This window comes from Halichoerus grypus, chromosome 1, assembly GCF_964656455.1.
Source record: "Halichoerus grypus chromosome 1, mHalGry1.hap1.1, whole genome shotgun sequence".
Lineage (NCBI taxonomy): Eukaryota > Metazoa > Chordata > Mammalia > Carnivora > Phocidae > Halichoerus > Halichoerus grypus.
The window spans coordinates 129,165,793-129,180,695 of NC_135712.1; the positions used below are offsets into that span (position 1 = coordinate 129,165,793).

The following is a 14,903-nucleotide window of genomic DNA, read 5'->3' on the forward strand; positions in this document are numbered from 1 at the left end:
GTGATACTAAAGACAGAAACAGTATCAGGCTACTGCATGCAACTGTCCAAGCCAGGGAGACCATGAGGGATGATAAAATGAGTAAACTGAGACTTTTCTAGGGAAAAAAGTTTGCCAACTGCTGTCAATAGCATTCATTGATAAGTCAAAGTTGTTTTTTTTTTAAAGATTTTATTTCTTTGACAGAGAGAGACACAACGAGAGAGGGAACACAAGCAGGGGGAGCAGCAGAGGGAGAAGCAGGCTTCCCGCGGAGCAGGGAGCCTGATGCGGGGCTCGATCCCCGGACCCTAGGATCATGACCTGAGCTGAAGGCAGACGCTTAACGACTGATCCACCTAGGCGCCCCAAGTCTTTCAAAGTTTTTAAGCTAGCATCTCTTACAAGAATGTAGATAGAAGGAAAAGTGAAGCCTACAAAACTGTGCATATCATGATTTTACTCAAGCATCATTTATAACAAAACATTCAAAACAACCTAAATGTTGAACAATAAAATGTTAAAATATAGCATATATCATAGCATATATCATACAATAAAATTGAATGATACTTAAAGATTTTTTTAAATTTATTTATTTGAGAGAGACAAAGAGAGAGCACAAGCAGGGGGTGGAGCAGAAGGAGAAAGACAAGCAGACTCCCCGCCTAGCAGGGAGCCAGATGCAGGGCTGGATCCCAGGACCCCGGGAGCACGACCCAAGCCAAAGGCAGCCGCTTAACTGACTGAGCCACCCAGGGGCCCCAACTGAATAAACAAAATTTTTAAAGAATTTCTAAAAAATGGGACAAATAATACTTATAAAATATTAAGTGGAACCCTACAATATATAAAATAGGATTCTAATTATGTTAAATAATGATCAGAAGGATTTTTTTTTCTTTTTTTTTTGAAGCAACAGATTAGTTAACTCAGTGACAGGATTATGGGTACTTTGTTCTTTCCTTCCAATGTGCACATATATATATTTTTTCCCGAGTAAGACTACCACTTAGTCATGATTCTTATTTACTAAACTCCATCACTACTTTAGAGGTAAGAAAAATAAGTTCTATGAGGGTTAAATGACAAAAGTTCACATTCCAATAAGTAATAAAATTTATTTTTTAAAAGATTTTGTTTATCCGAGAGAGAGAGAACACAGGCAGGGAGGAAGGGCAGAGGGAGAGGGAGAAGCAGACCCCCTGCCAGCAGGGGGCCCCATTCCAGACCGGGACTATGACCTGAGCTGAAGGCAGAGGCCCAACCGAACGAGCCACCCAGGTGCCCCAGTAATAAAAATTTAGGACTAAAATTTGAACACTGCCCAGGTGAAGATTCACTGTTAAGAAGCAAACCTATCAGGCCAAAGCCATTGAGCAGCTCCATATCCACAGCTCCAGGGACTAGAACAGCTGGACACTGAACGTAGAACAAAGCAACTGAGACTTGAAACTTGCTGGGCTATAACTGCCTCCCAATTCATACCTCAAAAGCTATCAAATAGCTACTGAAGAACAGAATACAAGAAGGGGTAATTTCAGATGCTTGTTTTTGTAACTTTGTTTTCATATAAATACTCCTTTAAAGAACAGAAAAGGAAACAACAGACTAAATTGGAGAAAGAAGGTCTCAGAGAAAGGTTTAGACATTGATGTTCTAGAGTTTGTACTTACTTTGCTTTTTAAAACCTAAGTGAGTGCTCTATTACTTAAGATTATTATTTCCTTGAATTGGCATCTCTACAGCCTTGTTACAATCTCAATAAACTCAAGCTTTGTTTGTTACAATCCTAAATAAACTCAAATTGCCCAAGTAGGATAACTATCAAAAAGTCACTTGGCAGCTAACAAAAGAGAATTTGAATATAGTATTTGTGAAATAAAAGGCTTCAATAGATGGCTATTACGTAGAAGAAAGATGATCATCAAAAACAATTTTAAAAGCCTGAGCTATCTGTATATATATTTTTAACATTACAAATCAAAAAACGGGTTTATTTAGATGCATTTAAATTACAGTATCACGGGCGCCTGGGTGGCTCAGATGGTTAAGCGTCTGCCTTCGGCTCAGGTCATGATCTCAGGGTCCTGGGATCGAGTCCCGCATCGGGTTCCCTGCTCAGTGCAGAGCCTGCTTCTCCCTCTCCCTCTGCCACTCCCTCTGCTTGTGCTCTTCTGTCTATCTCTCTGTCAAATAAATAAATAAAATCTTTAAAAATAAATAAATAAATTAATAAATAAATTACAGTATCACCCAAAAAATCAAACACCTAAAATGTTTCTAAGGTGGTGGACTGAAGACTGTATTAGAAAATACGGTCAGGTATAGCTCTTAACCGTTTCATACACAAGAATTTATCTTTTTAAAAATAATTACAGTATATATTATATCACAAATAATGGTTATGTTTAACTAGTTTTAATTTGTCTATGTGATCAACTATATCACTATCAAATTTTAATTTCATTGTTCTTTATGATGAATTTTAAAATGTTCCTTTTATAAGTACATTCAGAGTCTGCAGAAACCAACGCAAAAGCACCATCCAGTGGTAAAAGATGAAAATTACAATTTATACAACGATCATATAAAAAAAGTAGTTAAATTTGTGACCCTGCATTACCAGCAAAGAAAAAAATAAATGAGCCATATGATACTGATGGTGTCTGCTATTTGTTACCATTTTCCCAATCAAATCTTATCCTTACTATCTTAAGTGTGACATTTTTTTTCTTTTCCTGTCTTGTATACCCATTACTCAAATCCTTGACTGAATTAGGCTGGGGGTATTTCAAGACTCATCTTTTATTGAACCAATGGTTAGAAAATGATTTATTTATTTTTATTTTTAAATCTTTTAAAAGATTTTATTTTTATTTGAGAGAGAGAGAAAGCACATGCACGAGTGAGAGCGCATGGTGGGGGGGAGGGGGGGAGAGGAGGGCAGAGGGAAAAACAGACTCCCAGGACCTTGAGATCATGACCTGAGCCGAAGTCAGACGCTTAACTGACTGCACCACCCAGATGCCCCTAGAAAGTGATTTATAAAGAACAGAAACAAGGTTGTATGAGGGGATGAGTTTCCAGTGGGATTCTAGTCAGCAAAAGCCATCTGGATAACAAAAAAGGAGAGGCATCCTATGTGGGTTGTTGTTTTTTAAATGGTAATTTAGTAGACAATTCTGAAAGGTAAGGCAGAGTCACAATTGGTTAATTCACACAGAATTCAAAATTTCTCGAGAGTATGAATCTTTAATGTCAATCAAAATTATTCCAATTGGAACAACACAACCTAATAAATGTTTTCCCAATAATCTGTTCCCTTTCTACCAGAATAAGATGGACAAAATCTTGCAGCTTTCAGAATAGAGTTCTAATCATCTTCTTTTCTTTAAAATAACCAAAAAAAGTTCAACAAATTATAACAAAACTCAGTAAGGGTGATTTTTTGTTGTTGTAAAACAACTTTGCATCAGGTCTACTTAATAACAAATGGTATTACCATTTAGGATTAAAAATATTAAACAGAAAGTACAGCAAGTTGAAACCTGATAATGGTAAAGAAGCCAATTACTGAGCCATACGTTTTTCCTTTCTACACAATCTTTCAATATATTTGAATTTCAAGTAAGAAGCCTAGCAAACAATGCCAATGGTATCGAACTAGCTTATACTGTCTTCACAAGTGCCTCCAGTCTAACACCCCTGGATTTTATGAGATTTTTAAAACTACTTTCACTAAAAACATAGGAATCACCACATAATTGAGGTTCCCCAGTGATACTGAATGGCTGATAATGTTTACAGAGTGCACCACAAACATATTCCATGTAAGAGAATGAGCTATGAGCAAGGTGATGCATAAAACTTGACAAGAGAAAAATGAAAACATCTAGTAATTTACTAGTTAAAAAAAAAAAAAAACCAGAAAAAACTAATTGCAGTACCATACTATTCAACTGTTTCATATTCTCTTCTCCAAACTACAACATAGAGATCACAGAGATCTTAGATTTTTCAGCCCCTCCACTAAAAATCTACTTACATTAAATTGTTATAATTAAGTTTTCCAGGAATACAGGGACCACCACACATAAACAAAATGTCTACAACAAAAGATTTTGTCTGACATGAAGGATTCACATATAGTTATGTAGAATGTAGAAAAGCTATGCTTAATTTATGAGGAGGCATAAATACCAACAAACTAACGAATTACAAGAGCTGCCTATATTACTTCAGAGAGACTACTGGAAAATAACCTACCATAATAGGAATTCCCATACTATTTTCCTCTGGTAGAAGCAGTAGTTGTATCTCAGGCCTATAGCAGAAAACAGATATCAAAAGCAAGAATATGCTGACCCTAGAAATGAAGGGCTAGGTTATAAACACAACTAGCACTTTAACAAAGCACTGAATTATTAGGTAATATTCAAAATCTTACTAATTCAGAAGTCTTATCCTTCTGTTAAGAAAGAAAATTATTAATCTGTGTAACAAGGCAGAGTTTTTGTAAAGCTTTTCTTTAAATATTAACCAATCAGAAGTGACTCAAAAAGTGACGTCTGAGTCAGAACTGCCTGCAATAAGACATTTTCATTATTCAAAAAAAAAAAACAACCCGTAAAACAAAACCAAAAAACTGTTCGAATATATTCACTACAATATAATCAAATGCGTCCATGGGGATCTGTCTATAAAGCATAAAATATAAAGCATAAAATATTCAATCCACAGAATTTCTGAATATTTAAAACATGTTCATTTTAGATATGCATAAATTTAAGAAATCACAATATCTCCCAAAGATAAACACTGATAATTATTTTCTATAAATGTACTTTTGAAAAAACTGTGATAATATACTGTTTAGTAACTTACTTCTTCTCCCCATCTCCCTCATTTACTAATGTGGATCTTTATCCATCTCCTTAAATATTCCTCTACTACACTTTCAGTAACTATGTAACATTAAATTAAAAAGTAACATCTTATTGTATTTAACCAATTCTCCTAAGACTGAAAATTTGGGTTGCTACTATTTTTTTTTTACACTCTCATATAATAAGGATAATATCCCAATAATTTTAGTAAAATGGCTTATATTCAAATAAATAAAATTAGGCCTAAAATATTCTGGAGTCATCATTCTCAAGTAAAATAACCTAGACAGAATAAATGTCAGAATTAAACTCCCTATATAAAAGTATGTTGTCAAATACATTCTTATTAGGTCTGAGTTATCAAGTTTTTATCATCTTTGTCATAGTGATTTCCACTATGTTCTAATATGCCTTTCTGTATGTTAAAGAAGATAGAAACCAGACTATATGCTCTGGTAGAAGGTCCGCTACAGTTCTAAACGGATTAAAATTTGTTTTTTCTTCTCTTGCCAAAACTCTTTATGAACAAATTAACCTTGTCAGAACAATAATTTTTTTTTTTTAAAGATTTTATTTATTTGACAGAGAGAGCACAAGCAGAGGGAGAGGGAGAAGCAGGCTCCCCACTGAGCAGGGAGCCCGATGCAGGACTCAATCCCAGGACCCTGAGATCATGACTTGAGCTGAAGGCAGCCGCTTAACAGACTGAGCCACCCAGGCGTCCCTGTCAGAACAATACTAACAGGGCATTACGTTTAGAATGTCTTCTACAGTATTAATATAACAGACATAGTAATATTATTAATTTGCCATTTGGTGGCAGTAAATACAAAAGAAAGTAAATTTCCTGGGTACTTCTATTGATTATTACTAACACAAAGGCGGTCTTCTCTGAGTCATGTATTTTAAACAAGAGTTCAAATGAAAAAAATGGTGCTTTAAAGGTTTTAATGTTATATTTTAATCTCATTAATAGTCAAGCCCAAAACAGTACCATAAGCAAATTCCTGAATAACTGATTAAAAAGTCCTGTTACTATATATTTACCAATACAATTTAATTGCCTCAAAAACTGTGCAACTCTCTTGATGCTGTCAAATACGTGACAGTAACTTTCATCTCTACTAACTAAAATCAACATATTTTCATGTAAAAATTACATTTTCTTACTGTAATCAAATCCAGCTAGTTTAGCCTCCCCCCACCACAAATACTTATTCAATAATCATGTTAATAACTACTTAGACTTCATGAAGCTTACACAAAGTCTCTCATATTTTTCCAGACTTGCAATATAGAGTAGTGAAAGACCAGCCTAAGTTTACAAAAATATATATAATACAAAAATATTATAGTTTCCCTCCACATATAATTAACAATAAAAAAATTACACAAAAAACTGGAGTAGGGAAATGCAAGTTTTATTTTTTGTATTATGATTTCCTTAATGTCTTTCTTCTTTTAAAATATCAAGTTATTTCAAAAGGATATCAATAAGATACCAAGTGACTGAAAAAATGTCATATCAAACTGAACAATGTAGAGTATATTTTCCACATAAAATTATCATATAAAAGTATGTCAAGCTTCTCAGTAAGTTACAGAAATCACTGCCAAAATGTCTTATAGTCCAAGCTACGAGAAGTAAAAGCTAAGATCACAAGTAGATTCCAACTGAGATTAAATTTGTGCACATATTGACAGACTCACCACAGAATTAAACACATCTGAATGTTGTAAAGACCCTGTCTTCCACAGAGAAAGTATCTCCTTCAAGGGTAGTGGTTGTATCCCATTTACATCAGTATTTCTAGGCTCCACGGCTTTGCTTAAAAGCACACAACAGTGATGAACAATTTCTCATGCAGGAACATTTCTCACACGGATAATTAGACCTTGTAAGCAGAAAAAATTAATACTGGCAATTTTGTATGGTCCAATCTAATACCAATTATTCACATTAGTTCCTTGAGGGTAGGCACCATTTCTTATTCCCCCCAAAATGCTCATCTTCTATTAAGAGAAAGATAAGTAAAAAGTAAACAGCAAAGCAATGCAGTAGGTGCTTTGATTGAAGTTCATGTGTGGGGGGGCACAGATATGCATACATATGGTGCACCAGGCAAGGAATGATATCAGGAAAACTGGAAGCCATCTGGAAAAAAAAATTCGTATGATTCCTTTGCTAAGTGATCACTATACTGAAATGTTTGTGTTAAAAGAACTATAAAAGTACTAGGAAACTACTAACTGATTTCTCCCTAAGGGGAAACAAGGCAGGGATGTCTGCTCTCACCAATTCTATTCAATATAATATTGGAAGTCCTAGCCACTGCAATAGGGCTACAAGAAGAAATAAAAGGCATACAATTTAGAAAGAGAACTGCCTATATTAGCACACAATATGATTATCTATGTGGAAAACGCCACAGAATCTCTGAAAACGTTTTCATATCTAGAAAGTTTAGCAAAGTCGTGGAATACAATTATATTTGCACATACTACCAAAGAACTGGAAATAAAGAATTTAAAAGCATAGCATTTGTAGCAGCACCCCAAAAACTGACATACTAAGGTGTAAATTTAACAAAATATATGCAGAATCTGTATGCTTTTAGAAACTAAAATACTGCTGAAGGAAATCAAAGACCTAAATAAATGAAGAGAGATACCACATTCATGGATTCAAAGACTCAATATTGTTAAGAGGTCAATTTTTCCACATTTAATCTACACATTTCAATGCAATCCCAAAGTACCTTTGGTATTTGTAGAAATGAATAAACTGATATAAAAATTTACATGGAAAGGCAAAATTTATATAGAAGACCAAAGCAATACTTAAAAAGAAGAATGAAGTTGGAGGATTCACACTCCTAGAAAGCTACAGTAATCAAGACAGTATGATACTGCAAGAGAGACATACAGATCTGATGAAATGGAACAGAAGAGTCCAGAAATAGATGCACACATACATGGTAAAGTGATTTTTGACAAAGGCACAAAAGCAAGTCAATGGAGAAAAAATAATCTTCCCCAAAAATGGTCTGGCACAACTGGAGAATCCATTGGCAAGGGAAAAAAAAAACCAACAAACTTAACACCTCCAGCTAATATCAAACACAATAAACGACTGAAAATGGATCACAGATCTAAACATACAATCTGAAATTATAAAATTTCTAGAAAAAAACACAGGATGAAATATCTGTGGCCTGGAATAGGTAAAGATGTCTTAGAGACAATATCAAAAGTACAATCCAGAGATAAAAATATTGATTTATTAAAATTAATCAAAGTAAAGAATTTCTGCTCTTTGAAAAGGATCATTAAAAGAATGAAAACACAAGCCACAGAATGAGAAAATCCTGGGGCGTCTGGGTGGCTCAGTTGGTTAAGAGTCTGCCTTCGGCTCAGGTCATGATCCTGGGGTCCTGGGATCGAGTCCCACATCTGGCTCCTTGCTGGGTGGGGAGCCTGCTTCTCCCTCTGCCTGCCACTCCTCCTGCTTGTACTCTCACACTCTCGTGCCCTCTCTCTCTCTCTCTGGCAAATAAAAAAAAAAAAAAAGAATGAGAAAATCCTTACAAATCAGATATATAACAAAGGATTTATATCCAAAATAAAGAACTCATATAACATAGTAACAGAAAAGCCCAATTTTTAAAATGGGCAAAAAATGTAAACAGTTTGACACTTCACAAAAGACAATACACAGACATTAATCACTAAGAAAATGCAAATTAAAGCGCAATGAGATACTATTACACACCTAGTAGAATGACTTTAAAAAAAAAAAAACTGACAATATTGAATGCTGGAGAGGCTGCAGAGCAATTACAATTCTCATACATTACTGGTGGGAATGCAAAATGATATAGCCACTTTGGAAAATGATCTGGCAGTTGCATATAGTCATACATATAATTCAACAATTCTATTCCTAGATATGAATCTAATAAAATAAAAATTTATGCTCAGAAAAAATCTTGTATATGAACATTTATATTGGCTTTATTCATAACCTCTAAAACTTGGAAATACCTCAACTAGAGAATGGATAAATAAGCTGTGGTAAATTCATATACTAGAAAATAATTCAGTAATAGAAAAGGAACCAATCAATGACTTGAACACACCAACAACATGGGTAAATCTTAAATGCATTACGCTAAGTGAAAGGCTGCATACTGAATGATTCAATTTTTTTTTTTTAAGATTTTATTTATTTATTTGACAGAGAGAGACACAGCAAGAAAGGGAACACAAGCGGGGGGAGTGGGAGAGGGAGAAGCAGGCCTCCCGCTGAGCAGGGAGCCCAATGTGGGGCTCGATCCCAGGACCCTGGGATCATGACCTGAGCTGAAGGCAGACACTTAACGACTGAGCCACCCAGGTGCCCCACTGAATGATTCAATTTCTTACAACACTCTGCAAAAGGCAAAACCTTAAGGACAGAGAAGAGATAAGTAGCTGCCAGGACCTGGGGACCTCAGGAAGGGATGAATACAAAAGGACACAAATGAATTTTTAGGGATAATGAAAGTGGTAGTCATTAAATGCATTTGTAAGATATCACAAAACTGTACACCAAAAAGGGTAATTACTACAGCTAAATTACACCCTTTTTAAAAAGATTTTATTTATTTGAGAGAGAGTGCATGCGAGCTTTAAGATTTTAATTTATTTGAGAGAAGAGAGTGCGCGTGCACGCGAGGGCATAAGCAAGGGGGAGGGGCAGAAGGCGAGGGACAAGCAGACTCCCTGCTGAGCAGGGAGCTTTATCCCAGAACCTGGGATCATGACCTAAGCTGAAGGCAGATGCTTAACATACTGAGCCACCCAGGAGCCCCGCTAAATTACACCTTCATAAACATAGAGAAAAAGTATAAAAGTACTAGAAAAAGCCACACAATAGTTTTATTAAAATAATCAAATAGGGAAGACACAAAAATTTAGAAAGCCATAAAAAATTCATAAATCTATTTAAAAACATTAAATTTCTACACTGAAAAAGATGTAACCACAAAGTACAACAAATGACAAACATAAGAAAAAGAAAAAAACCAGTCCACTAAAAAATAGGCAAAGAATATAAACAATTCATAGAAAAGGAAGGACAAATGTGCAAACATACACAGATACTCAACTTAAGAGAAATTCATATTAAAACTACATGTATAAACCACTGTTCATCACTCAAACTGACAAAGATCAAGAAGTCTGAAACTATTTGGGTTCTATACTGAAATAACATATTAATATAATCTCTGTGGGAGAGCAATTTGTCAATATCTAACCAAACCATGAATGTGTATTCTACTGATATATCCCAGATATGTATTTCCATATTTTTAAGTGAAAAAAAGCAGGTTACACTGGAGTCTATACAGTGTAGACTGTATAGAGAGAATAAGACACATATCTGCTTTTATTTGTACATAGAAGCATGAAGGGTATGGAAGAAAACATGGTGATTCATTTCAAGTGGGGTGCACAAGTTTTTATTCATTGGACTCAAAGTGGGAGAAAGATTTCTCAAGTATAGCTCTATTTGGTTTTGATTATTAAATCATGGGAAGGTGGGAAAAGAAAGGGGGAGGAGGCAGAGAAATTTACCTTTTAGTTGATATATTTGCACATGAACAAAGCAATAGATGTAGTGTTAAATAATAAAAAAATTTGTCTTATCTTTGTCCTGGATACCTGAGAGCTTCTAAAACCTACCAATTTCCTGAGTGATACAAGTGTCTTTGTTATTCATGGTGAGCCCCTAGGACCATATCTGAGTTAATGCTAATGAGGTAACTCATGGTAGGCCCCTAGATTGTTCCAGACTGAGGCTGGCCATGCCGGAAAGAACAATCATGTGATAAGAGAGTTGAGGCTGTGAGCCATGTCCTATTAACCTGACCACCTGACCTCTAAGGAGAGGAACAGGGCTAAAGATTGAATTTAATTATATTACCAACGATTCAACCTACATACCTATAAATTGAATCCTTGATAAAAAGTCTTGACACTGAAGCTCGGTTGAGCATCAACATGCTAAGAGGGTGACATGTCCTGAGGAGATAGAAATGGTATGGGACCCTCTCAGACCTCATCTTATGGGTCTCTCCCTTTTACAGGTTCAGATCTCTAGAAGAAAACTGTAAAGTAAGTACAGCACTTTCCTGAGTTCTAGATCATATGGTTCTTGTCTTGTCTTTTATTTATGTAGTGTATTACACTGGCTGATTTGCGGATGTTGAACCAACCTTGCAGCCCAGGAATAAATCCCACTTGGTCATGGTGAATAATCCTTTTAATGCACTGCTGGATCCTACTGGCTAGTATTTTGGTGAGAATTTTTACATCCATGTTCATGAGGGATATTGGTCTGTAATTCTTTTTGGTGGGGTCTTTGGTTTTGAGATCAAGGTATTGCTGGTGTCATACAAAGAGTTTGGAAGTTTTCCTTCCATTTCTATTTTTTGAAACAGCTTCAGAAGAATAGGTATTAATTCTTTAAATGTTTGGTAGAATTCCCCTGGGAAGCTATCCGGCCCTGGGCTCTTGTTTGTCGGGAGATTTTTGATTACTGCTTCAATTTCCTTGCTGGTTATGGGGTCTGTTCAGGTTTTCTATTTCTTCCTGGTTCAGTTTTGGTAGTTTATATGTCTCTAGGAATGCATCCATTTCTTCCAGATTGCCTAATTTGCTGGCATATAGTTGCTCATAATATGTTCTTATAATTCTTTGTACTGATCTCCCCTCTTTCATTCATGATTTTATGTGTTTGGGTCTGTTCTCTTTTCTTTTTGATAAGTCTGGCCAGGGGTTTATCGATTTTATTAATTCTTTCAAAGAACCAGCTCCTAGTTTCGTTGATCTGTTCTACTGTTCTTTTGGTTTCTACTTCATTGATTTCTGCTCTAATCTTTATTAGTTCTCTTCTCCTGCTGGGTTTAGGCTTTATCTGCTGTTCTTTCTCCAGCTCCTTTAGGTGTAATGTTAGTCTGTGTATTTGAGACCTTTCTTGTTTCTTGAGAAAGGCTTGATGCTATATACTTCCCTCTTAGGACTGCCTTTGCTGCTTCCCAAAGACTTTGAAGAGTTGTGTTTTCATTTTCATTTGTTTCCATAAATTTTTTAAAATTCTTCTTTAATTTCCTGGTTGACCCATTCATTCTTTAGTAGGATGCTCCTTGGCCTCTATGTATTTGAGTTCTTTCCAACTTTCCTCTTGTGATTGGGTTCCAGTTTCAAAGCATTGTGGTCTGAAAATATGAAGGGAATGATCCCAATCTTTTGGTACCATTTGAGACCTGATTTGTGACCCAGGATGTGATCTATTCTGGAGAATGTTCCATGTGCACTGGAGAAGAATGTGTATTCTGTTGCTTTGGGATGGAATGTTCTGAATATATCTGTGAAGTCCATCTGGTCCAGTATGTCATTCAAAGCCCTTGTTTCCTTGTTGATCTGCTTAGATGATCCATCCATTGCAGTGAGGGGGGTGTTAAAGCCCCTTACTATTATTGTATTATTATTGATGTGTTTGTTTAATTTTGTTATTAATTGGCTTATATAATTGGCTACTCCCATGTTAGGGGCATTAATATTTACAACTGTTAGATATTCTTGTTGGATAGACCCTTTAAGTATGATATAGTGTCCTTCCTCATCTCTTATTACAGTCTTTGGTTTAAAATCTAATTTGTCTGAGATACGGACTGTCACTCCAGCTTTCTTCTGATGTCCATTAGCATGATAAATGGTTTTCCACCCCCTCACTTTAAGTCTGGAGGTGTCTGTCTTTGGGTCTAAAATGAGTCTCTTGCAGACATCATATCGATGGGTCTTGTTTTTTTAATCCAATCTGATACCCTGTGTCTTTTGATTGGGGGGCATTTAGCCCATTCACATTCAGGGTAACTATTTAAAGATATGAATTTAGTGCCATTGTATTGCCTGTAAAGTGACTTTTACTGTATATTGTCTCTGTTCCTTTCTGGTCTATGTTACTTTTGGGCTCTCTCTTTGCTTAGAGGACTGCTTTCAGTATTTCTTGTAGTGCTGGTTTGGTGATCACAGATTCTTTTAGTTCCTGTTTGTCCTGGAAGTTTTTATCACTCCTTCTATTTTGAATGATATCCTAGCTGGATAAAGTATTCTTGATTGCGTATTTTTCTCATTTAGCACCCTGAATATATCATGCCAGTCCTTTCTGGCCTGCCAGGTCTTTGTGGATAGGTCTCCTGCCAATCTAATGTTTCTGCGCTTGTAGGTTACAGACCTCTTGTCCTGAGCTGCTTTCAGGATTTTCTCTTTGTCTCTGAGACTTGCAGTTTCACTATTATATGTTGGAGTGTTGACCTATTTTATTTTTTATTTTGGGGGGGGTTCTCTGTGCCTCCTGGATTTTGATGCCTGTTTCTTTCCCCAGATTAGTAAAGTTTTCCACTATAATTTGTTCCAATATACCCTCTGCCCCTCTTTCTCTTTCCTCTTCTGGGATCCCAATTATTCTAATACTGTTTTGTCTTATGGTAACATTTATCTCTTGGATTCTCCCCTTGTGATCCAGTAGTTATCTCTCTTTTTCTCAGCTTCTTTATTCTCCACCATTTGGTGTTCTATATATCACTAGTTCTCTCTTCTGCCTCATTTATCCTAGCAGTTAGAGCCTCCAGTTTTGATTGTATCTCATTAATAGCCTTTTTGATTTCGACTTGGTTAGATTTTAGTTCTTTTATTTCTCCAGAAAGGGATTCTCTAGTGTCTTCCATGCTTTTTTCAAGCCCACCTAGTATCTTTATAATTGTTATTTTGAACTCTAGTTCAGACATCTTACTTATTTCCATACTAATTAGGTCCCTGGCAGTCAGTACTGCTTCTTGTTCTCTTTTTTGAGGTGAGTTTTTCCATCTTGTCATTCTTGCAGAAAGTGGTTGCCTTTCTATTTGTAGAGTTGCAGCTATTTTTTCTTAGATATCCGGTTGAGTTCACAGAATGATTTGATAGCTATCTAGCTGAATTCCTGGGACCAGATGAAACTAAGGTCTCCTATCTCTCTGCCATCTTGGACTCTCCCAACATGCTTTCATGATAAAATTACCCAACAAACTAGAAGGTAGCTTCCCTGACATAATCAAGAGTGCTTATGAAAACCCCACAGCTAATATCATAGTTAACATTGAAAGACTCAATGCTTTCGTCCTAAGATCAAGAACAAGACAAGGACACCCACTTTTGCCACTTACATTTAATACTGTACTGGAAGTTCTAGCCAGATTAACTCGGCAAGAAAAAGTAATAAAAGGCATCCAAATTGAAAAGGAAGAAGTAAAACTATCTCTTATTTGATATGATCCTATATATAGAAAATCCTAAAGAATCTCCAAAAAAAAAAAAGGCCTATCAAAACTAACGAACAAATTCAGCAAAGTTACAGAATATAAGATCAACTCATAAAATCAGTTCTTTCCATACATTAGCAATGAACAATCCAAAATTAAAAAACATAATTCCATTTATAATAGCATCAAAAAGAATAAGACTTTGGAATAAATTTAACCAAGGAGGTGCATGCAAGACTTATACACAGAAAACTATAAAACAGTGTTGAAAGAATAAAGAAATCTTAAATAAATGGGAATACTTCCTGTGTTCATGGATTGGATGACTTAATACAACAGCCTTTTTTTTTTTTTTTTTCCAGAAATGGAAAAAGCTGATCTTAAAATTCATATGGAAATACAAGGGACTCAGAATAGTCCAAACATTCCTGGAAAACAAGAACACAGAAAATTCACACTTCATGGTTTCAAATCTTACTACAAAGTGACAGTAATCAAAACAATGTGGTACTGACATAAGGATAGATAGATACATAGGTCAACAGAATATAACTGAGAGTCTGAAAATAAACCCATATATGTGTGGTCAACTAGTTCGGATAAGGGTGCTAAGACTACTCAATGGGAAAGAATAGTTTCTTCAAAACTCAGTGCTAGGACAACTGGATATCCACATGCAAAAGAATGAACT

General features: G+C 35.5%; 1 protein-coding gene across 4 annotated transcripts in view; it reads right to left on the reverse strand.

Moving 5' to 3' along the window:
- ANKRD28 (ankyrin repeat domain 28) overlaps positions 1-14,903 on the reverse strand; it is a 204,688-nt gene that overhangs the window by 143,625 nt on the left and 46,160 nt on the right. The window contains exon 1 of one of the 4 annotated variants that reach the window (XM_078071966.1): positions 4,249-4,267. The exons of the other annotated variants lie outside the window; for them this stretch is intronic. Within the exon in view, the coding sequence (XP_077928092.1) occupies positions 4,249-4,266 (18 nt within the window). The 5' untranslated portion in view covers position 4,267. Of the gene's footprint in view, positions 1-4,248; positions 4,268-14,903 lie in introns of those variants that run through there. 4 annotated transcript variants of the gene reach the window in all.